The sequence below is a fragment of the Periplaneta americana genome, chromosome 5 (genome assembly GCF_040183065.1).
Source record: "Periplaneta americana isolate PAMFEO1 chromosome 5, P.americana_PAMFEO1_priV1, whole genome shotgun sequence".
NCBI lineage: Eukaryota > Metazoa > Arthropoda > Insecta > Blattodea > Blattidae > Periplaneta > Periplaneta americana.
This window is the reverse complement of record NC_091121.1, coordinates 196,274,893-196,299,004: the sequence shown is the minus strand read 5'-3', so window position 1 is coordinate 196,299,004 and position 24,112 is coordinate 196,274,893. Positions and strand designations below refer to the sequence as shown.

At 35.3% G+C, this 24,112-nt stretch overlaps 1 protein-coding gene across 1 annotated transcript in view; it reads right to left on the bottom strand.

Annotated features, from left to right (window-relative positions):
* LOC138700466 (pikachurin-like) overlaps positions 1-24,112 on the bottom strand; it is a 1,281,074-nt gene that overhangs the window by 1,173,720 nt on the left and 83,242 nt on the right. Inside the window, exon 3 of the mRNA XM_069827077.1 lies at positions 1,861-1,977. Coding sequence (XP_069683178.1) covers positions 1,861-1,977 — 117 coding nt within the window. The remainder of the gene's footprint in view (positions 1-1,860; positions 1,978-24,112) is intronic.

Genomic DNA, 24,112 nt, shown 5'->3' with positions numbered 1-24,112 from the left:
CAACAATGAAAATATGTAATGATTTGATAGCGCTGAAAATGGAAAAACAAAATTCTTACGAGAAGTAAAACCATATACCTATATTATATTATATACAAATATTAAACGAATTCGATACTTAATTTCATTTATCATATCTGAAATATAAAAATATATATATATATATATATATATATATATATATATATATATATATATATATATATATATATATATATTATTACAACTAGTTTGCCACTGAGAAATAAGGAATAGCTGTTAACTTGAATATATTTGAAGCAAAGCCTTACTGGATTATGCAATAAGGTAGACGATGTTTGGATCCTGTGTCTCAACTCTATACTCTATTATTATCTTAGCGTATGGGCTATTCCATCTCAAATCGATCGAAATATAGAGAAAATTGTCCTTGCAATGTTTAAATACAATGAAAGTTTTTCTGTCCGTAGACAACTATGGTACAATGCTTTGTGCAAAGCTTGAGGCATCAGAACTTCATAGTGTTTAAATTAAAAATATTTTAATTTATCGTATTTTCATAAAATTAGCAACTTTAAACTGTTGTGGCTCCGAAACCCTTTCACCCAATGGTCAAAATCATGGTTTATTTTGATGCTGAAAATTTAAAGTTTATATTGACATGTAAACAGCTTTTCTTACTTTTTATGGAAATGGAGAAATTTAGATTTTTCTTAATTAAGACACCTTTGCCCACGAAAAAATATTTTTAAAATATATGGTTAGATTCCGCATTGAAAGTACAAATAAACACGTATTTTTTACTGGTGCAACGTTAATAAGAAAGTATTGAAAAATCAAATAAAGAAAAATAAATAGTACGCGCGTGAAGTAACCAGCTGACTGTGAGGCGGGAGCTAGCCTAGGCAAGCAAGGCCAGGAGACATAAACACGTCATGTTTCGTCTAGTAGCGTATAGCTGGGCTAGCTTTATCACAGGTTTTCATAAGCACAGGAGTAAAATGATGCCCAGCGCTCGCTTATCTTCATCTCTCGGCCAGTGCGTGCTGTGTTGCGCCTTTCAAGTCCAGGCGTGTGAAAATAATTTATTTAATACCCCCGAAACTTATTGCCGTGACACTAAGCAAACAATGCCGAATCCCTCTTAATAATGCAAGGTTTTTTCTCAATATTTTTTACGTTTTTACAAATGGACAAAAGGACTAAAAGTAACTGAAATCAGATTATCCGTCTCTCTGTACACAATAAAAATAAGAATTACTTCTTAACATAACCTACCAAATGTAGCTTGAAAATGTGCTCCCGTTCAATGTTCTGCAGTAAATGATTCCAGAGTTCTGAGCGCTGAAATGGGCTTGTTTTTAAAAAATACGCTAAATTTGTCGCTCAACAATACGAAAACCGTTTGACTTTCGATAGTATATTTTTGCAAATGGATCTCCTCAGCACCTTGCATAAATAGGGAAAAAATTAGAGTATAAAAAATGCGAGGTTTTTTACTGATCAATTTCATATGGAATAGCCCGTTTGCTCGATTACACTAACCTCTAGCGCTTGAAAGTGGAACTAAACGCCGGCGCACAGAGAAACAAAACACAGGAAAATTCGTTCAGTGTCCATTCTTTATAATCCCTATTCGCTGGTCCATTGTCTTTCCCACAGTTATATGACTGCTTTGCTCCATCTCATATCTACAGTTCAATAGCCATTTAAGCTACCACAAATTCAAGTACCATATCTTCGCCTTCAGTTCATTGCATAGAGAGCTGAGCGATGTCCATGGCAGAAGTCTAATAAAGCACTATTTGAGGTGGAGGAACTGCAGAATCTGCAATGCAGACGAATAAAACGTGGAGTAGTAAAATATGCGCCGGTACTCACCGAGACAGCTGTATCCGTTCTGGTGCAGCACGAAGCCGTCCTTGCAGTCGCACTCGAACATTCCATCGTGCAGCTCGTAGCAGAGCTGCTCGCAGGGACTGCCGTGTCCACAGCGACCTGCACAAGAACGGCGGCGTCAGCGATCCGGCCACGACAAGAATGATGGCTTCAATTATAATGCACTTCCACTTGCCACAAATCTCTCTCAAGACGTACCATTTTAATGGCTCTAACTTTCTCATTATGAAGCTATAATAATAATAATAATAATAATAATAATAATAATAATAATAATAATAACTAGAGCCCGGATGTGTAGGTATTTATAACAGTCAAAATAGGCAGGCAAAAATTGCAATAAAAACGTAAAAAAAAAGGCACAATAATCTTTGAAAATGGCATTATAAATTTTAAAAAGGCATACTATATTTTAGCAATAAATTTAAATTATATCAACATAACTCATCAGTGTTGCCATATTTAGCGATAAGTCGCTAAATCTAGGGAATTTTGAATCAGTCTTTATTTATTTATTTTATTGGGTTATTTTACGACGCTGTATCAACATCTCAGGTTATTTAGCGTCTGAATGAAATGAAGGTGATAATGCCGGTGAAATGAGTCCGGGGTCCAGCACCGAAAGTTACCCAGCATTTGCTCGTATTGGGTGGAGGGAAAACCCCGGAAAAAACCTCAACCAGGTAACTTGCCCCGACCAGGATTCGAACCCGGGCCACCTGGTTTCGCGGGCAGACGCACTGACCGTTACTCCACAGGTGTGGACGAATCAGTCTTGGCGACAAATTTTGTAAAATACGATTAGCGACTTTTCTGCTGATTTTTATATTCTTCCACTTTTTCGACCCGAGATCACATATAGATTGCTCATTCCTATGTTAAAATCGGTTGCACTTTGAAGAGAACAACCGCCAGGATCGCCACCCTTCCGCCTTAAACGAACACGAGATGGCAGTACAGTCGCTCATGCAATTCAAATGGGAGTTATGACGTGACTCCTTATGTAACAACTAGATGGCAGCATAGTAAACTTGACAAAAGCTGTTACCGTCAAAGCCTATAACGTCGAACAATCTGGGTATATATGATCTAGGATTCAACTGAAGTCGTGCACTTCTTAGTTTTAGAAGAGGCATGGGTGCATGATTGAGTCATCTAATGATTCATACGTGAAAGCCCTGATCTCATATATTCGTGATCAGCAGGGAAAGGGATTTGGAGTATTATAACGAATGGTGAAACGTAGTATAGATATTCGTAGCTCAGTGACTGTCAAGCGAGCTGCATGGACGAGTACAGTCCACTTCATACAAACTTACACGCAACGTGCTGTAAACGTATTTCAGAATAAACAAATGTTATAGTTTAATGACATATAGTGGCCTACATACTGTACATAATCTGCATTTCACTTTGAACTAAATGTGTTTTTCTTGGCAACTCATAACACCAATAAACAACATTACAAATATACATAATTAAATATCAATCTCTGCGTCCTCGCGTGGAAATATTGATGGCTGATAGTTTTCTTCTGTATGAAACTCGCCTCTGAATATGTAGAACCAAACGAAATGGCATTTTCAATTAATGCTATGTTTTGTTGCTGAAACAATTATTCCTGCTGTGCCTTGTTATAATAAACTATAAATATCATTTTCAAATTTTCAAAATACAACTTTGCTCTCTTGCAAGAAAGGAAATTTTTTAACATGGAAGATCTCCGCTCTACATCTGCAGAGGCAATTGGAAAATAAGTACTTGAAACAAGATACGTCAATTAAATTCACATGTTGAATGACACCATTGGGACATGTCTTTGTTAGTACATCTGAAATCCGACCTAGAATACTGTACCCATCATTTTTAATCAGAACTGTGTTCATTTTTTCACCAACAAGTTTTTCTACTTCACCTTCTACTGCACTCAGTTTATTTACAATAGTCCTCATAATATTTATTTGCTCAACTGGTTTTACTCCTGACTGTACTAATCGAATAATGGCATCCGGTAAATATAAAAAATTTGACTTAATATCCATGACTTCTTTTTAGATCGTTCTATCATTTAGCAGTTCCTGGCGTATTTGAATCGCAGCCGCGTCATCGGGATCGAAAGACTGGACCACTTTCTTCACAGATTGGAGGTGATGTGCGTAATAATAATTATTGCAAGCTTCTAACCATGACCCCCAGCTCTTAAGAACTGGACATGGGGAAAGCGACAATTTAGGGAATTGTTTCCTGAATTTTGATACTCGATCTGGAGCTTTTACAAATATAGTCTTTCAATTTTGTATTGTTAGTTGGTTTCACTTTCGGCATTGTACCTGCACTTCACTACTCTGAACTGCAAACCTGCATGTTGAAGTTCTTATGCGACAACTGTCCCGTTCACCTGTTGTTGACGTGCAGACATCTACGAGTATGTCATGGAGGGGAGGACTTGGTATAAAGGGTTGTAAACAAATGACTGTGTAGATGCCAATACTAGCTTTTACTGCTCCAAATTCCGTTCCCTAGTGATCAGTGATCAGGGGTGAAAGGTGCTGATACAATGATGCTCACGGGTTAGATCTCTCTCTCAACGCTACTACTCCAACACCGATAAACGGTGGCAACTTTGATTGTCACGTGACGAGCCGCGAGCTCCAGCTAATTATTGGTTCTTCCCCGCAACGCGGAGAGTTTCTATCCGAGACAATTTAGTTTTGGACTTCTGTGGCGACAGTTCATGTGAAGCGAATGAGACTGTACTTTTTGCTGGTTTTAATATATAACATTTAAAAAATGTTAGATTTCACAAAAAAAATGTAATCAAACGCTTGGGTTAAAATTTTATTTCCACATACAGTATACAATTTTCCAGAAAGTGTAGTGTCAATGATTAGATCAAGTGCAGTGTATTCAAAATAACCTGTTCCCACACTTTCCACTCAACATCACTCCGCAGAAGAGGGTGACGACGAGTAAATTATATTTTTCTCCGCATATGCACATGTTTTTCTTACCCCTATTTAATGATATTCATTATTAATTTTTAGCGACGTTTCTGGGGATATTTTTTAAAAACTTTGGAGAAATTTAGCTACTTTGTTGAAAAGTTAGCGAGATTGTAGGGCGATATGTTGGCAACAGTGTAACTCATAGCCTATATTCACTTCGTAGTTGACACATGTTGACTTATAAAATACTTTTTTTCGTGATTAACTGTCTTCTCACAAACTTACATAACAAAACAGTTCCATCAGTTGAAAACACACGGGCACCAAATTCACTAACGTAAGCATGAAGTTTACTTTTCAATGGTTTACTGAATTTAGGCAATCTAGCTAACCGATCTTATACCTTCTTTCACCCGACAATAACTGACTGTTCCTCACTCAAATTTCTTTCTCCTACAATAATAAACACGTGTAGCACAAAATTGTAACAGTAAGATTTGAAAATATGAAAGCAAACAATTGGAAATGCTACGTGACAACCTAGATCATATATGTAACAGATAACTCCTCGCTACGTTAAAGTCGGCAGCACTTTGAAGAGAACAACCGCCAGGATCGCCACCCGTCCGCCGTAAACGAACACGAGATGGCAGCACAGTCGCTAATGCAATTCAAATGGGTATTATGACGTGACTCCTTATGTAACAACTAGATGGCAGCGTAGTAAACCTGACAAAAGTTGTTAACCTCAAAGCCTATAACCCCGACATACCTGTTACATATATGATCTAGGGTGACAACTTCTATGAGAATGAACTTAATATTTAAAATTATAAAGTTGATTGTTGGTATCGTGAAGACATGACAGTATTATATTTGTAACTGTGGATTGTCGATCATTATTCATATTACACCAATAGTATTAAAGCACGATTATTAGCAGATTAAGCACAGAAATAAATTACTTCTATTTAATATTGTTATCAAAGTTAGTCATTGTTCCAAATATTTAAATCTCATAAACATTACAAGAAATATTGCTTAAAATGACAAAATAAAAAATCATTTATTACTAAGAAACAGCTTAAAAAGGCAAAATAAAAATCGGCCCTGTCACTTTTACTCCAAATCACATTTACATCTATGCAAATAATGATTAATAGTGATGTTAACTTCTTGAGAATTAATCTTTCGTAAGAACGTTTCTTTACTAATGCCTGGCTTTGTATCTCGATAGTGTCTACTGCTAATAAAGTGGAAGTGAGTGGCACGTGATGTCCACATCTTGCTGACAACTTGTCACACGGCGGAGGAGCTCGATGGTTCGCTTAATTAGAGGCAGCGTTCCAATACTTGCGCCGATCTTGCCACAGACATTGGTCGGTCATGTGCGGTTGTCACGTCATCTCCGCTAGGAGGCAGCAGAGGAAATTAGCAAGAGTTTCTCCCGTCTAGTTTGCAGAACACGAAACACAAGTCCGTCGGACTGTCACATCAACTTCGGAAAGACGTCCTTGCACTGCTAAGTAACATCTAGTGCTCTAGGTACGATCGCACGCCCTACTTCTAGAGTAAGACAAATTAAACACAATGTGGAGTCCTTAGTAAGATAAACTTTGGGTTGCTTGGGATAGAAAGGAAACCTTACATGAATTTCTGTACGTTACTTCCTACAAACTACTCTCTATTAATTGGAATATTGAATAGCTGCGAATATATAGCCTACTCGTATCACAAAGTACTTACAAAATTTCACCCATGATAATTCTTAAAAGATTTTAAAGTTATCAGTAGTTGAGATGGAATTGATTGTATGAGTGAAAGATTGAATGTATATTATGTTATAAATAATAATAATAATAATAATAATAATAATAATAATAATAATAATAATTTATTTTATTTATTTATTTATTTAATGAGCTCTACAACAGCCAGTGGCCAATTACAGTTCAGCACAAATATAACAAAAACATAAAACAAAAATAATTATTACACATAAATATAATTACAATTAATTATAATAATAATAACAATAATAATAATAGTAATAATAATAATAATAATAATAATAATAATAACAGTTTATTTTAACTGACAGAGTTAAGGCCTTTCGGCCTTCTCTTCCACTCAACCAGTATGATAAAAAAATTACTACAATTCTATGAATATAACATAATTAATACAATACAATACAATTGAAAGCAATACAATACTACAAATACAAGATAATATAATACATAATTAATATAATACAATGACAATTCTTTTCGTCTTCACAACACCAATAAAATAATTATGTAATAATAATAATAATAATAATAATAATAATAATAATAGTAATGATAGTCATACCTAAATTAAATTAAATTATTAAGCTCGATCACAATTATAATTTCAATTTGACTGCGCCTGTAAGAAATCGTTTAGCCTTTTCTTGAAAGTGGTTATTGTCTGGCAGCCCCTAATCTTCTGAGGTAGAGAATTCCATTCACGGGGGACTAAGACAGTAAAAGAGGATGAATAGTGGGATGTTCTATGGGCAGGAATTGCTAGGATTTGGCTGGTGTTTTGTTATAGGCTATGTTACATTACTTTGTGTTTTATGTTTTGTTATGTTTTATGTTTTATATTTTATGTTTCATGTTTTACGTTACGTTATGTCATGTCATGTCATGTTTGTATGCATGCATGTAATGTATGTATATATTAGAGATGAACAACGATCGAGAAAACGAGACTAACAGCGCCCCAAAGCTGAAAACCCGCACGACAATGTTGTATTACGTCACGTCCTTGACGTAAAGACTGCTTGTGAGTCTTCCGAGACTCGATATTGATCATCTCCCGAAGTCCCGAAGTCAGCAGTTGTTTATGCCTGACTGAACTTTTATCTACTTTGGTAACTTATATATGTATAAACAATCAAGTAGCCTCTTTGAAACATCATCTCTACCTTTCAGTATACAGGGTGTTTAAAAAATACGGGGCATAATTTCAGGTATGTATTTCCCACATGTAGACAATCAAAATAGTTCATTACAACATGTGTCCGGAAATGCTTCATTTCCGAGTTATGGCTTTCACAACATTGAAATTCACCGGAACGTTTTTCTTTCCGCAGGTCGTTGTCATTACAGAAGATGTTCAAAATGTCCACCTCCTGCTTGAATACAGACCTCACATCGATGTCTCATTGACCTGCGAACACGATCCCAAACTCCAGGAGTATTGCGTATGTCCTCAGAACATGCCACAATTCGATTCCGAAGGGATTCCAAATCAGGCACCGGAGACGAATAAACCAATGATTTTAAATGGCCCCACAAGTAGAAATCGAGAGGGTTCAGATCAGGTGAGCGTGGAGGCCAAGCAATTGGGCCACCTCTACCTATCCATCGATCAGGAAACCTTCGATCCAAGTACCGGCGAGCCGTACGACTGAAGTGTGCAGGAGCGCCATCATGCAAGAAGTGAATGTGTTGACGATTGATCAGTGGAGTGTCTTCTAAAACATGAGGTATGGTTCCGGTGAATTTCAATGTTGTGAAGGCCATAACTCGGAAATAAAGCATTTCCGGACACATGTTGTAATGAACTATTTTGATTGTCTACATGTGGGAAATACATACCTGAAATTATGCCCCGTATTTTGAAATACCCTGTATAATAATTCATTCCCCAGTCTTTATTTAATTACTAGGCCCTTATTAAAAGGCTAGATATTTTCTTTTCATATGTTTAAGGTCAAGTGTGCAATCTCAAGTAAAAAGATATTAATGTCATGTTTTGTGTTTCTTAGAAATGCAAATTTATTTGAGAAGTGTTTTTTTTTTATTTACATAACTAAAGGTAATGTCATGTAATATAACCATAACATTTTGATAACTAAGATACTGTTCTGTTTTGTCTTTTTGTCTCATTTAAACATTTATAATGTTATTCATTTCAATGATGTATGTTATTCAAAGTTACGAAATCTTTCCACGCCGACCAAATGCTATTTCGAGAATGATGAGCGAGATTCGAAGCGCACGAGAATGACGAGACGAGACTCGAAAGACCAATTCAACGAACACAGCGAGCGAGAGCGGCAGTTAGTTTTGTTCATCTCTAGTATATATGTATGTGTATGCATGTATGTATGTAATACATGTAAGTATCCATACATAGATACCGGTATGTAAAATGTGTAAGTAATAGGCCTATACTAGGCTTTCATTTCAAACCTTCCTAGTCTAGATAATTATTTCAACTCAATTTCAATAAGACGTAAGAAAAAACATAACAGATAATTCTGTGGGACCAAAAAATTAATCCTTACGTACAAAAAAACACGTCAGTTTAGATATTGAGGGGAAAGTTTAAAGCTAGTGTTAATTTCATTTTAGGTTTCACTCCCTAACCCCTAACCCTTTGATATTTCAAATGGCACTCCTATATTATGATACTTAAATTTGAAAGATTATTCAATTGTTCTTTTTTACGCATTCATTATTTTGCTCTCACATCTTTCATTTCCTGTCTACAACTGACAACTCGTATTATTGGTACTGTGGCTGTAGGATGAAAAAAAAACAGTTTATTTTGAATAATTCCCTAAATTTAATTAGTGAAATTTAATGAATTAAATGTTGAAAATGTGTTCCATTGTTGGCTACGACAGTAATAACATGAATAACGTAAATCAAAACTACGATTTCTTGAAGTTATTGTCATATTGTATTTCTGCCAAGGTGCGAGGAGAGGATGAGGGACTATGAGGGTTTACCAATTCCAGGAAGGGAGGCCGTTATATTTTGGAGCAAAGTATAATCATGAAGGAACCAAAGAAGGGAATGCATGCAGCTAATTTTAAAAACAAACAAAAAGAGATGGATATTGACTGATAATATGGAACATAAATCAGTAATAGATACTAGAAGATATAATCTGTTAACAACAAACAAAAGAGAACAAAATTCTGCAGGCTATAATTCTAAGAAAATAATTCAAAGAGATTGAAAAAGTCTGAAATCATGTTATGCAAACACAAAGAAACGTGAAATTCATAAACTACATAACTTACTCGTACATTTAAATATACAGGGTGGAAGAAAATTACCTTGCAGATTTTCAGAGCGAATAGCTTATATTAAATACTGAGTGTTCATTTCAAAGTGTGTCATGACGTCACTGTTGTTGGGTCACCGATTTGAAGCGAGTTTCAGCTGATATGTTAGAGAAGTTGCCTATTATTTAAGGCGTTCTTCAATCTGAACTTGAGAACGTGTACGGTATAACTTGAACGTCGTAGCAACAGATGGCGGTCTGTACGGTCTGTGTGCTACCATAACCTCTTTCGAACTGTGTTTTGCGCCGGCAAGTCGTACGCAGGGTATTTGTTATCATCGGTTGCGTACGGTAACATTCCACAACACAAATCAAATGCTCCGTGTTCATGTTGACCGTCGAAGTTAATGTCAACAAATACGTAAGTAATCGTCTTAACCCTCTCCCCATATCCCGACAGTACGTATTTCCAAACAGTTCACATTCCTGCCACTACCGGCGTTACCGTACGTATCGGCACGTACTCTTCAGAATGAACGCCGTACTTGCTAGGCAACTTCTCTGCCTCTTAGATTATACACCTGAGCTGCGGAAGTGTAGGAAGATTGAATTCTCTAGGCTCATCAGCTAGCCACATGACGGCATACAGCGAGCCAAGGCACATTTTGAACAGAACACCCAGTAGTAACAAAAAACTATAATATATTGGTGAAAAGTTCATCGTTAAAAAAAAATGTTTTTCCTCACCCCCAAATGTTTAGCAACCTCTTATTTGGTGACTATTGCGAGTAGAATCGTGAAATGTACGTCTGTGTGTGTACGTGCGTGCGTGTGTGTGTGTATGTGTAAACACTGCATTGTAGCATTATGCTCATAATTATATGTGAAATATTAATAGAGATGTTTCTTTACATACGATTAAAATACATTTCAGAAACAGTATTTATTTTTTTCTTTTGACTATTACACTTTTACTACGTCATAATACTTTTGACCAATAAAATTGTACGAAAGGGCGTGTTTCAAACAATAATGACTGTTTACCGCACAATTTTATCACATCCCTAGCATTTGTTTTCTTGTTTGCCAACATTTCAAAATGCAAATTCTTTGCGGTAGGATACTATAAAACATGCTCTGCCATCGTCATTTGCTTCCCGCATAGAAAGTCAACTGAAAATGGCGGCTTTGTTCAAACGTTTTGATGAAGCTAGCATTAGTGACATAGAATTTGCATTAGACTACTTTATTTCTTATATACATTATTCTGTTTTTATCATCTTCCTACAATTTGTTTCTTTGTTTCCCAACATTTCAAACTGCAAATTCTTTATGGTACCATAAAACATGCTTTGCGATTGTCATTTGTTTACCGTATAGATAGTCATCTGTAAATGGCAGCTCCGTTTTGGTGAAGCTAACATAAGTGAAATAGAATTTCAGTAAGTCAATTAATATTTAATTGTATTAGAGTACTTTATTTCTTCTAATCTTGTAATAGCCAATTAAATTCCACTCGAGTTTTCATTTTCTCTAGATAAATCAAACCCTCTAGTGAGATTATTGTATATAAATAATTATTTACCTTCTGTTAAACTAATTTAACCCATCTTCAACTAATAAAAATTGTCACGAACATTTTAACTTAGATGAAGAAGAAATGATTGTAGATTACTGTTTACGCAACAAAAAAAAATTAAGTTAAACTTAAGTGAAAGTTCATTTTATTGACTTATCTCTGATTAACTAACTAAACAAGTGACCCTTGGCGGATTAGGAAACTTGATATCCAGATCATAACTCTTCTTTGCTAAAAAAAAAAAAAGGATAAAGGATTCATAATCATTTTTCTTATTATTAGCTTCGCTTTAACTGCAGTCCGGAGCACAAGGTGTAGCATTCCTAATACGTGGGTTAAGTTCGACTCTAGTTTCGCAAAAATTTTAAATTTTAAATGTAGCAACATGTCTGCTGCTGAAATGAGATATGCGCCGAACAGCTGAATATCTTCTGCTCGACCACCAGAGAAATGACATTTTAGAGGAACTCCATACATTAGGAAAAAAACTTTTCAATTATAGAGGAAGATGCCTCCAACATGTGGCACGAATGCCACCAACTAGATACCTAGTGCTGCATTACATTGCCATCCACAAGAAAGACGTCGACCTGATCGTCTACAAAAAACGACTCTTAGACCCTGTCTGAGACCGAAACAGGTCAACTTCTGGCCTAAATTCGTGTTTGGTGGATGATGACTAACAAACAAGAAACCTTTCCAACGACAACAAAATGAAACTTCAACGTGATCATAATTTGTGTGTACGTTCTGTAAGCAATGTTCGTAAATATGATCATATTACCCCATCCCTGGAAGCAATAGGTTGGCTTAAACTAGGTAAGAAAATAAATTTACATTCACTTCTCCTTCTCTTCGAAATCTTGAACTCTTCTATTCCTTCGTACCTGTCGTCTCGCTTCACTTACCTTTCTTCCCACCACAATCTGAACACACGCTCTCGCCATGAAACAATACTAACAATACCATCCCATCGCACCTCCTCATACTCATACTCTTTCACAATAGCCCTGCCAAGACTCTGGAATTCGCTACCTGCTAGCATCAGGGACTGTCGAAATAAAATTCAATTCAAACGCAAACTTACTAGGCACTTGGTCAGTAATTGAGACTCGTTCAGACATGGTTTCTTGTAAATAGTTCTCTTTATCACAAAATATCTCAATATATGGTAATTTCATCACTATAGAATTTTGTTATTCTAGGTTTAATTTGTAATTCAGTAAATACAAAAATATTCTTTGTTCTTAACTTCTACGATAAATTGCCTACCTTTCATTAATCAGATAATCTTGTCGTACTTTAATTTTTATTGTAATTGTAATTGTAAACTTAATATTAATTGTAATTTTACTCTTCATATTATAGTTGTAATCCCCTGGTAGAGGGGCAGAGAAGGCCTGATGGCCTTATCTCTACCAGGTTAAATAAATAAATACTAAAATACTAAATAGAAACTGTATTACACACTTAAAAATGTGTATGTCAACTTTCAATCCCCCTCCACATTCAGGGTTCACTGCAGCCTGTATAGCAGATAACACGCAATAACACCATGTAAAAGAAGTTGCCGCCCCAGAACGGCGATCGTGAATAAGACGAATCACAAGATCTGTGTTAAAATTCTTGAGCGCTTAAAACATGGAGTGGGAGTGGAGAAAAGTGAATTTTTTTATAACAAGGTGGAATAACTATGACAGGCCTTCTTCTTCTTCTACAGAGCGAACATCGGCGAATATCGAACTCGCCATACTCAGCAAACTTAAACCGAACATTGCACCTGTAATGCACGACGCTAACTACTGTACTACCGTAAGACGTATTAAGTTTTTCGATATAATGAATGTTTAGAGCGTATATATTATTAAGATGCAGGGAAAAAGAGATGATCCTATACTTTCATACTTCTTTTAATCTGTTATTTTACGACGCTTTATGAACTGCTTTGGTTATCTACCGTCTGAATAAGATGAAGGTGACAATGTCAGCGAAATGAGTCCAGGGTCCAACGCCGAAAGTTGCCCAGCATTTGCTCTTAATGGGTTGAGGGAAAACCTCGAAAAACCCTCAACCAGGTAACTTGTCCGAACCACGACCAGTTCAAAGCTTTTCGATGTAACGTATTTTTGAGCTTACATATTATGAAGGCGCAAGGAAAAAAAAGAGATGATCCTATACTTTCTTAGTTCTATTAATTGGTTATTTGACGACGCTTTACCAACTGATTTGGTTATCTAGCGTCTGAATGAGATGAAGGTGATAATGCCAGCGAAATGAGTTCAGGGATCAGCAACAAAAGTTACGCAGCATTTGCTCTAAATAGGTTGAGGGAAAACCCCGGAAAAACATCAACCAGGTAACTTGTCGCAGCTCACTTTCATAATGGCTCTTTACTTACTTCTTCTCGTTGCCTACATAACGGAGATGTTTTCACCCCTCCTAATTCAGGCCTTAACCCCATATTTTGGACTCTTCGACCTACATACTAAACCCACTGCCATGCAACATGATGTGTATTATTGATACCGGGCAAATAACTATGCTCTAGACAAATTCCGAACCCCAAACTCCAAACCTGGTAGCATAAATGTTGCCTTTCAGTCACCACGTACATCACGATCAACAAAAATTCTCTTAATAGTACAATAACTTACTGACAGTGAGTAAATAATAGCAGGTATCACATACCACATGCATCATAAGCGACCGTTTGTGAAATGTGGTGGCATTGAAACTGTTATTTGAAAAGCTGGAGGCCTCCCCTGCTTATCTGCGACACAACATTGTAATGGCGTTGTGATATTGACGATTACACGTGTCACTCGTTATTGGATAATTGTGGCGTATGGCTGGAAGCGAGTTTCAGTGAACACAGGAGCGGAATTAGACCGGCATTTGTTCTCGCTAATTCCCTACAAATAGTAACTTCCTTTGGGTTTCATTGTTAAAACCATACACCGCAGACATGATGAGTTGTGATACGTTCAAACCTTTGAAGTTGATTGCAAGTTGTTATCTCACATGATCAGTGTCATTTACACGGATATCAATTGAGAATATAAGCATAACGGTTCATATCAGTTCAGAATATTATTCTATTCACATGTTACAATTTCCTTAAACTTCTATGTATTATATCAGACTTATAGCATTTGAGTTCTGATCTATCTTTATTCCTCTATTCAGCCCGATGAAGAAATACAACGCAATATTCTTGATTTTTCCAAAACAGGGCGATGTTTCCATCACAAAAATGATTTTTTTTTTCTGTTATTAACGCGTTCTTTCAACTGAAAACTATAATTCGATACTTAACATTAGAAAGGTGCAAAGTACCTAATTTATGAACAGTATTTCATTAATAAACAACTTTCGCTCTTGAATAATTTTAAGAATATATTTTTTATAAATGAATTAATACTGCTTAAGACACATTTTCAGCAATTTTTTATCGATAGTTTGATGATACTTCTAAAATTAACACACCGAAAGACAAACAAACTTCACAATTTATGAAAGCTGTTAAGTCCCATAAACATTTCATAGGTACTATGACCCATTTATTATCCAAAGATCTGTTCATTTCTGCTAAAGCTACTTCCATTAAAGTGATTTTGCAAACTGGAAGCAAATCACCCTCAACTGAAAACTAGAATTGGATACTTAACAATAGAAAGGTGCAAAGTACCTAATTTATTAACAGTATTTCATTAATAAACAACTTTCGCTCTTAAATAATTTTAAGAATATATTTTTTATAAATGAATTAATAGTGATTAAAACACATTTTCAGACACTTTTATCGATAGTTTGATGATACTTCTAAAATTAACACACCGAAAGACAAACAAACTTCACAATTTATGAAAGCTGTTAAGTCCCATAAACATTTCATAGGTACTATGACCCATTTATTATCCGAAGATCTGTTAATTTCTACTAAACCTACTTCCATTAAAGTGATTTTGCAAACTGGAAGCAAATGACCCTCAACTGAAAACTAGAATTGGATACTTAACAATAGAAAGGTGCAAAGTACCTAATTTATGAACAGTATTTCATTAATAAACAACTTTCTCTCTTGAATAATTTTAAGAATATATTTTTTATAAATGAATTAATACTGCTTAAGACACATTTTCAGCAATTTTTATCGATAGTTTGATGATACTTCTAAAATTAACACACCGAAAGACAAAAAAAAAAAAAAAAAAAACTTCACAATTTATGAAAGCTGTTAAGTCCCATAAACATTTCATAGGTACTATGACCCATTTATTATCCAAAGATCTGTTCATTTCTGCTAAAGCTACTTCCATTAAAGTGATTTTGCAAACTGGAAGCAAATGACCCTCAACTGAAAACTAGAATTGGATACTTAACAATAGAAAGGTGCAAAGTACCTAATTTATGAACAGTATTTCATTAATAAACAACTTTCGCTCTTGAATAATTTTAAGAATATATTTTTATAAATGAATTAATACTGCTTAAGACACATTTTGAGCAATTTTTATCGATAGATTGATGATACTTCTAAAATTAACACACCGAAAGACAAACAAACTTCACAATTTATGAAAGAGGTTAAGTCCCATAAACATTTCAGAGGTACTATGACCCATTTATTATCCAAAGATCTGTTAATTTCTACTAAAGCTACTTCCATTAAAGTGATTTTGCAAACTGGAAGCAAGTCACCTTCATCTCTTAGAACTGAATATAGTCGATTTTCATTAATAACAACATAGTATGTCACATTCCAAGGCTTCCAGGCATTATCAAAATTAAAGATATAATTTTTTATTAAAAACTAATAATATAGCACATTTACCTTCAAAATAACTTATTACTAATATCTGAAGAAGTAAAGTTATCTTTGGATGGATCATTAAACCTTTAAATGCCTTTTCCCAACAATTTGGCATTTTGGACTTGATCACTTTTACTTAGAAACCGACGAATACGTTCTATGTTGACGTTGTTGTACTGGTATGACAGTAAAGAATCCCAACAGAAATGTTGATAGTGTTGAATAACCTTGGTCATAGAACTTAAAAAATAAAGCTATTTTATTTATACTCGGGTGTCAGTTCACTGCAGTTTATTCTGCATTTTCATATCGCATATAACGAAGAAAAACATGTTAGTTTCATTATATTTCCCCCATTTTCTGGAACACTAGGAATTGAAAAGTTTAGAAAAAACCAGCTGTGTCGTCTGCAGATAATACATTATGTTTCTATGTGATTCACAGCCCTACATTACCTACGTATTATGTTGTATATAAGATTTACCTACGCTGATGTTCCTGTTTGTACAAAACACCACGGTATATAATCAATAATGCCTTTTGCTATAACTTCATTATTAACACGACAAATAAACAACGAGGGAAATCAAAACGAACGGCACATTGCACCTTTCTATGAAAGAGCCCTGGTAACTTTGTACCACTCTCGTCTTTTGGTGGTCTTAATAACAATCTACAGTATTCTGTGGACCTACTTCAATGATTACTGACTCACTTCATTCACACTGTGTGAATATTACACTACTTTTCACTACTTTAGTAAAATTACTGATTCAGTCCATTCACGCTAGCTTAATCATTACTAATTCAATTCATTCAGACTGTGTCAATGGTTGTCTATTGAATTTATTCACACTAATTTAATAGTTGCTGATTCAATGCATTCACACTAGCTTAATGATTGATTCATATCATTCACATTCACTGAATGAATTCATTTACAATGATTACTAATTCAATTTATTTAGAGTAGTTTAATGATCGCTGATTCAGTTCATTCACGCTAGTTTAATTGTTACGTAATCAATTCATTCAAAATAATGTATCCCTCTAACGGAGAAACTGCATTTATACAGATGTGCTCCATAGCAATCACGATTTGTTTTCATTGTAAATTTGTCACAACTGTAGGCCTACTTGACGAGGTATAAAGAACCTGTTCTTATTTCATTAGTAATTTAGACTAGAATTTATTTGCAGCGCGGCATAATTTGTACACATTTGTAATCAATCTCTCTTATTTTTTAATAAACATTTTTACACGCATGAATATGTAATTTTACTATACATACATACATACATATATATATATATATATATATATATATATATATATATATATATATATATATATATATATAGTGAGTGTGTCTCGTGATCAGAATATTGCACGAAATGGAACTATAAAAGTTGGAGATTTATCCTTCGAAGAGGTGGAAAAATTCAAATATCTTGGAGCAACAGTAACAAATATAAATGACACTCGGGAGGAAATTAAACGCAAAATAAATATGGGAAATACCTGTTATTATTCAGTTGAGAACCTTTTGTCATCTAGTCTGCTGTCAAAAAATCCGAAAGTTAGAATTTATAAAACAGTTATATTACCGGTTGTTCTGTATGGCTGTGAAACTTGGACTCTCACTTTGAGAGAGGAACAGAGTTTGAGGGTTTTTGAGAATAAGGTTCTTAGGAAAATATCTGGGGCTAAGAGGGATGAAGTTACAGGAGACTGGAGAAAGTTACACAATGCAGAACGGCATGCATTGTATTCTTCACCTGACATAATTAGGAACATTAAATCCAGACGTTTGAGATGGGCAGGGCATTTAGCACGTATGGGCGAATCCAGAAATGCATATAGAGTGTTAGTTGGGAGGCCGGAGGGAATAAGACCTTTGAGGAGGTCGAGACGTAGATGGGGAGATAATATTAAAATGGATTTGAAGGACGTGGGATATGATGGTAGAGACTGGATTAATCCTGCTCAGGATAGGGACTAATGGCGGGCTTATGCGAGGGCTGCAATGAACCTCCGGTTTCCTTAAAAGCCATTTTTAAGTAAGTAAGGTATTATGATGCAAACGATGTAATTAAAAACTCATTATTATTATTATTATTATTATTATTATTATTATTATTATTATTATTATTATTATTATTATTATTATTATATAGACTTAACTGTTATTATAAACCACACTCTAGAGTTTCTATCTCCTACTCCTGGAAATAAGTCCCTATTGGGTCCAAGCACATGACTGTTTCATGTGAAAAGAAGTCATTGTTCTGTATTATCAAATATGTCCACGTAATCATTTATATTGCAGGATACTGCAACAATAGCAAATATGTGTAAAAATATCTTATGAAGGGCTTATAAAAATAAATTAAATTACAAATAAGGAAATCAAAAACATGCTCTACTGTAGTATTCTCTCCTGTTAAAAACACTGACGTCATCACTCGCGCGGGTTACATTTGTACTCCACTCTAAATCATATATATTGCTGCACAAAAAAAGTCACAATTACATACAAACACTCCAGATATCAGGGCTAAACTGTAACAAGAAGGTACTGACAATTACACGTTATCAACATTGAAAGCGGAGATGTGATGACGTAATAATTAAAGTGGATAACAAATTTATGCCGCGCGAATACTGGAGTATTTTTACTGTACCACACGATCACACGTCATGCAATAGAGTGTATTGACAGTGGGTTAACTGTTCGAGCAATTGTAGCAATTGCTCTTGAGGAACTCTAGACATCATCTTGTAAGATCCAAAATTGCTGCCGCATTAAGAAATAAGGGCTGGATAGTAGAAGAAAAAATCTCCTGTCTAGCTGAAAATGAGTCAACGAGACGAGTAGACATTGTAGCATACAATGCTGACACTAAACAGGGCATCATTGTGGACCTCACGATACGTTTTGAAGTAGAATGTCATCAGTCAGCCGAGAAGAAGTCGATCTATGAGCCTACAGTCAACTATTTCAAGCTGAAATATGCCGTAATTCACGTTGAGGTATTCGGCTTGCTCATAGGTGCTCGAGGGACTATATCAGCTTTTTTCGAAGAATTTCGACGGAAGTTTGCTCTGCCAACATCTCTGAGGGATGACATTGTGATAATTGTGTTAAAAAAATCCTGCCAAATCCTAATTAATCACATGGTGCCACATTAACAGCAATTGTAATTTTTCACGCCCTTTTCTTTGTTTCCCTTCTTTAAAATTTAATATCTATGTTTACATATGTATAATAATTTATTTGAGGATATACTGAGTCCGTAAGGGCTACCCTCAATGGGGGCAGTTTACTATCTATCTAAGTCTATTTATCAGCCCTACACTAATTTATATATTGCAGATCAACTCCTTTGGGCCAAGTTCCAGTTCTATTCTTTCTACTTTGTGTTTACGACACGTAAACGCAAGGCAAGACTATGATAATAACGTCACTTCATAAATTTCTTTACATCAAACGAAGTGTGAATGAACACCAGTTAAACAGGTGGCGTTCGTTCTTTTGAGGCGTTAGACTGGGAGCTTGAAAATTAAACGCACATTAACTGAGTATCTCTGAATTTACGTCAACGACTCAAGGCAGACTTCCAGGACGTGAATAGAGATCTCTTCTGCATCCGTTGCGTTTCGGAGCAGAACAGCGGCTTAAAGATGACGTAATGTAAGCCGCGGGCGCTGCCGGACCACGGAGACATGCAGATCAGATAACGAGCTGAATGCCGCTATAGAAATATGGTTCCAAGATAAACACTTGTTTCAAGAGTTTTGTGTCAAACCAACTTCGGACTATGTTCTTTACAGTAAACTGCTGGGAGAGTACTGTCCCTGAGTGCTTGGAGCGACGACAGGACTTGAATACGTGCTAATTAGCACTTAAGTTACGCTTTCGCACCTTTTGGAAGACATCCAAGCTTGTACATTCCTCTGACTTCTAACGTATCACGATATTAGGTAAACAAAGACGATACGGTATTCTTTCTAAAGCTGATCGTGAGGCATAATAAAGTACTTCAAACTGATTTGAAATTATAATAATACATATTTTACAAACCAATAAAGAATACATCACATTATGCCATTTAGAAAAAAATATAAATTACATGCTAAATCACTTAAGGGGAGAGGATGGTATTTTTTAAAACTTTTTTCTCATTTGGTGTAAAATATTAATTTTTTGTATGTAGAGAGCTCATAGCTGTGGAAACTCAACCAAATAAAAATATAAAAAAAAATTATTTGGGAGCCAAAATTTGAGAAAAATATACCCACTGCAGGATTGTACTAAAATCGATATATCTGAACCGTTTTTAAAGATAGATTCAAACAGTTTTTTGCAATGTATTTGCAAAAGCATGTTCTACAAACTGTCTATAACAGAATTTTGATATTAGTCCTTACGTTTGTAAAATAAACAATTAAAATTTAATAACAATATTCTGATTTCCTTTCTTGCAAACAAACGGACGTATTTTTAAAATGAAATCAATTAACAAACTTCTGTAACAGAGAAAAGTTTCCTAATGGTCTAAAGAATGTGTGTTCTAAATTTCATGCATGTATCTTTAATAGTTCAGAAATTATATCCATTTTTGTCTGGCAATGTAGCAAAAAAATTAAAGTTACTGGAAACCGATAAAAGCGGGCGTGTGATTTAAAAATCCATAGCGCAGGAAGTTTAAAAATGTCGTCTCAACATCCGATAAGGGAACAAATACCCACAAAATGTTATGCAATGGATTACACACATATAAAATGATATTTTAAAGAAAAAAAAATTGTTTTTGAAAATTTAATTTACCGGAAACAACAATAAAAGTGGGCGAGTGATTTAAAAATCCATAACGCAGGAAGTTTAAAAATGGCGACTCAACATCCGATAAGGGCACAAATACCAACAAAATGTTATGCTATGCATTCCACACATATCACAGGGTATTTTAAATATATATTTTTTAATTTACTCATTTTTTCACCAAAAAATACCATCCTCTCCCCTTAAAATAATATATTTCAATAGCGATCAGAGGTCTGCATTGGACGTTTTGGCTCGAGCGCCAAGTACAGTTCATAGCATAATCCGATAGGTAGCGAACATGCATGATTGGTAAAATTGTCACGAGCGATAAATCCTCGAACGATAGGGGAGAGTCGGGTAATATCGCACATCGGGTAGTATCGGACAGTGCGTTTCTTTCATCTACCACCATATGGTAGTACCTGAATGACATGGTTACGTTTCTCTATGCGACATCACAGAAACGTAACCATGTCAATCAGGTATTATCATCGTGTGGTAGATGAAAGAAACTCACTGTCCGATATTACCCGATGTCCGATACTACCCGACTCTCCCCTATAAGCCGAGCGTTAGACATTCGTTCTTGTTACAATGGTGAACTGTATAGTAACATCATAGATGTTTATCATTTCAAAACTTGGCAGTGTTTAACTAACCTCTCCATAGTACAACTACAAAACTTGCTTTAAAATATAATATAAATGTTATAAGTAAATGTTTTTTCCCCCCCACACAGGAGTGATTTAGTTTTTGCCACATCTGATAGATTTATTGGATGGTAAATGTACTTATTATAAACGGAGAACACAATCACGATAATGCAAGTACTGTATGAAGTTTTCTAGTAATAATAATAACCTATTTACTTACTGGCTTTTAAAGAACCCGGAGGTTCATTGCCGCCCTCACATAAGCCCGCCATCGGTCCCTATCCTGAGCAAGATTAATCCAGTCTCCATCATCATATCCCACCTCCCTCAAATCCATCTACGTTTCGGCCTCCCTAAAGGTCTTTTTCCCTCCGGCCTCCCAACTAACACTCTATGTGCATTTCTGGATTCGTCCATACGTGCTACATGCCCTGCCCATCTTAAACGTCTGGATTTAATGTTCCTAATTATGTCAGGTGAAGAATACAATGCGTGCAGTTCTGTGTTGTGTAACTTTCTCTATTCTCCTGTAACTTCATCCCTCTTAGCCCCAAATAATATCATTACACTTAATAATTTTAATTATGAAACTAGATACTTTAAAGTTATATTTATTTTATTATTTTATTTATTCATTCTGACAAAGTTAAAGCCATAGATCCTTCTCTTACACTCCACCAGGTTACAATGTACATAAGCAGTGACATTTAACGAAAAATGAAAGAACAAAATACTAACTACATAAAATAATAACATGACAAGAGTTGAAACTGCACAAAATGAAAATACCACAGGCTAATAAAAAAGTAAAATACAGATCTAAATACTGGAATATGCCATGAGCAACTCAATACAAATAGTTAACAGGGAAAACGTAAGGAAGAATATAGCAAATGGAATGTAATAAAATTATAAAAAAAAAAGAAATTTGAATAAAAGCCAAATAAAAAAGCTATGATAATAAATTCATCTGGTGAGTAAGAGAGTTCAGTATTGGTGAACAAAAAAGAAAGAAAAATAAATACAGAGTGAGCAATAAATAAGAAATATCGTTAATAACTTCTTAAATTTTAATTTTACAAAAAAAAAAAAAAAAAAAACTTTTATACAAAATTTATTGTAAATGAACTATACAATATTATGTCAGTGTTGGAATGATGTTAGTTGTTCAGACATACAGAGTGTCACAGTAAAAGTAAAGATTAAATTTCGGTCCTACAGAATATACAGAGTGATTCACGAGGGAAGGCAAAACATTTAGGATACGATATTTTAGGCCATTTTGAGTGAAAACTTCATATGAACATAGGTCCGTTTTCGAACGATGGCGGAGCTAGATACATTTTTTTGGTAAAACGTCTCGCCTCAATGTGAATCAAACGTTACTATATGCTGCTGACGTGAGACGTGACGTGAGTCAAAGTCAAGATCGCAATGAATGACGTAACATTGGAATCTGCATTGTGAGCGATATAGATAAGAGAAACAAACCGGGTGGTGGGGCATTACAAATGTCCAATCACCTGCCCTTGTCTGATGTAATGACACAGAACCCGCCGATAACACAAATAGCCTACACTATCATCAGTTCACAGCAGTTCAGTCAGCTACCTACAGTACAGTAGTTATACAGGTACAGTTATAGGAAGTGTTAAGTCGTGTTTTTCCAAGATGCCTTATAAATTTTCGACTACAGAATACGCCGATATTGTGTATGTTTATGGTTTGTGCGATGGAAGTTCCTTCTGTGCCGTCGCTGAATATGAACGAGGCTTTCCGAACAGAAGGATAGACTACCATATCGAAGCGTACTTACTGTCTATGGGGTTGGATGAAAGACTTGGTATAGCAAAGGAAAGGGAAACGAGGGAGGCGCTAATCGACCGTATTTTGGATGCGGCATAAAGAACAGTTACGTGCAACTCTCCCGAGCGATGAGCGCGATTCACGCCCGAGCGCAACAGTGCATTGAAGCAGAAGGAGGTACCTTTGAAAATGTGCGAAAACATCGACCCCGACGTCTAGAATATTAGGTATGTATGCATACATGAATATAAACTTTAAATTTGCCCGTTATCTGTCTCTAAATGCGAGTTAGTACAATGGAATCTCAGAAGTTTTTGTGAAATCAAAGAGCCATATCTCCGTAACCGTTCGAAAATGGACGTATATTCATATGAACTTTTTGACTCAGAATGACTTCAGAATTCAGATGCTAATTTTTTTACCTTTCCTTGTAAATCACCCTGTATGTTATGGTAACAATGATTGTTTGAAGAGAAAAATTCGTTCTGGTAACGGGAATCGAATCCGGGTGCTTGGTTCTACGTACCAAGCGCTCTAACCGCTTCTATAGAACCAAA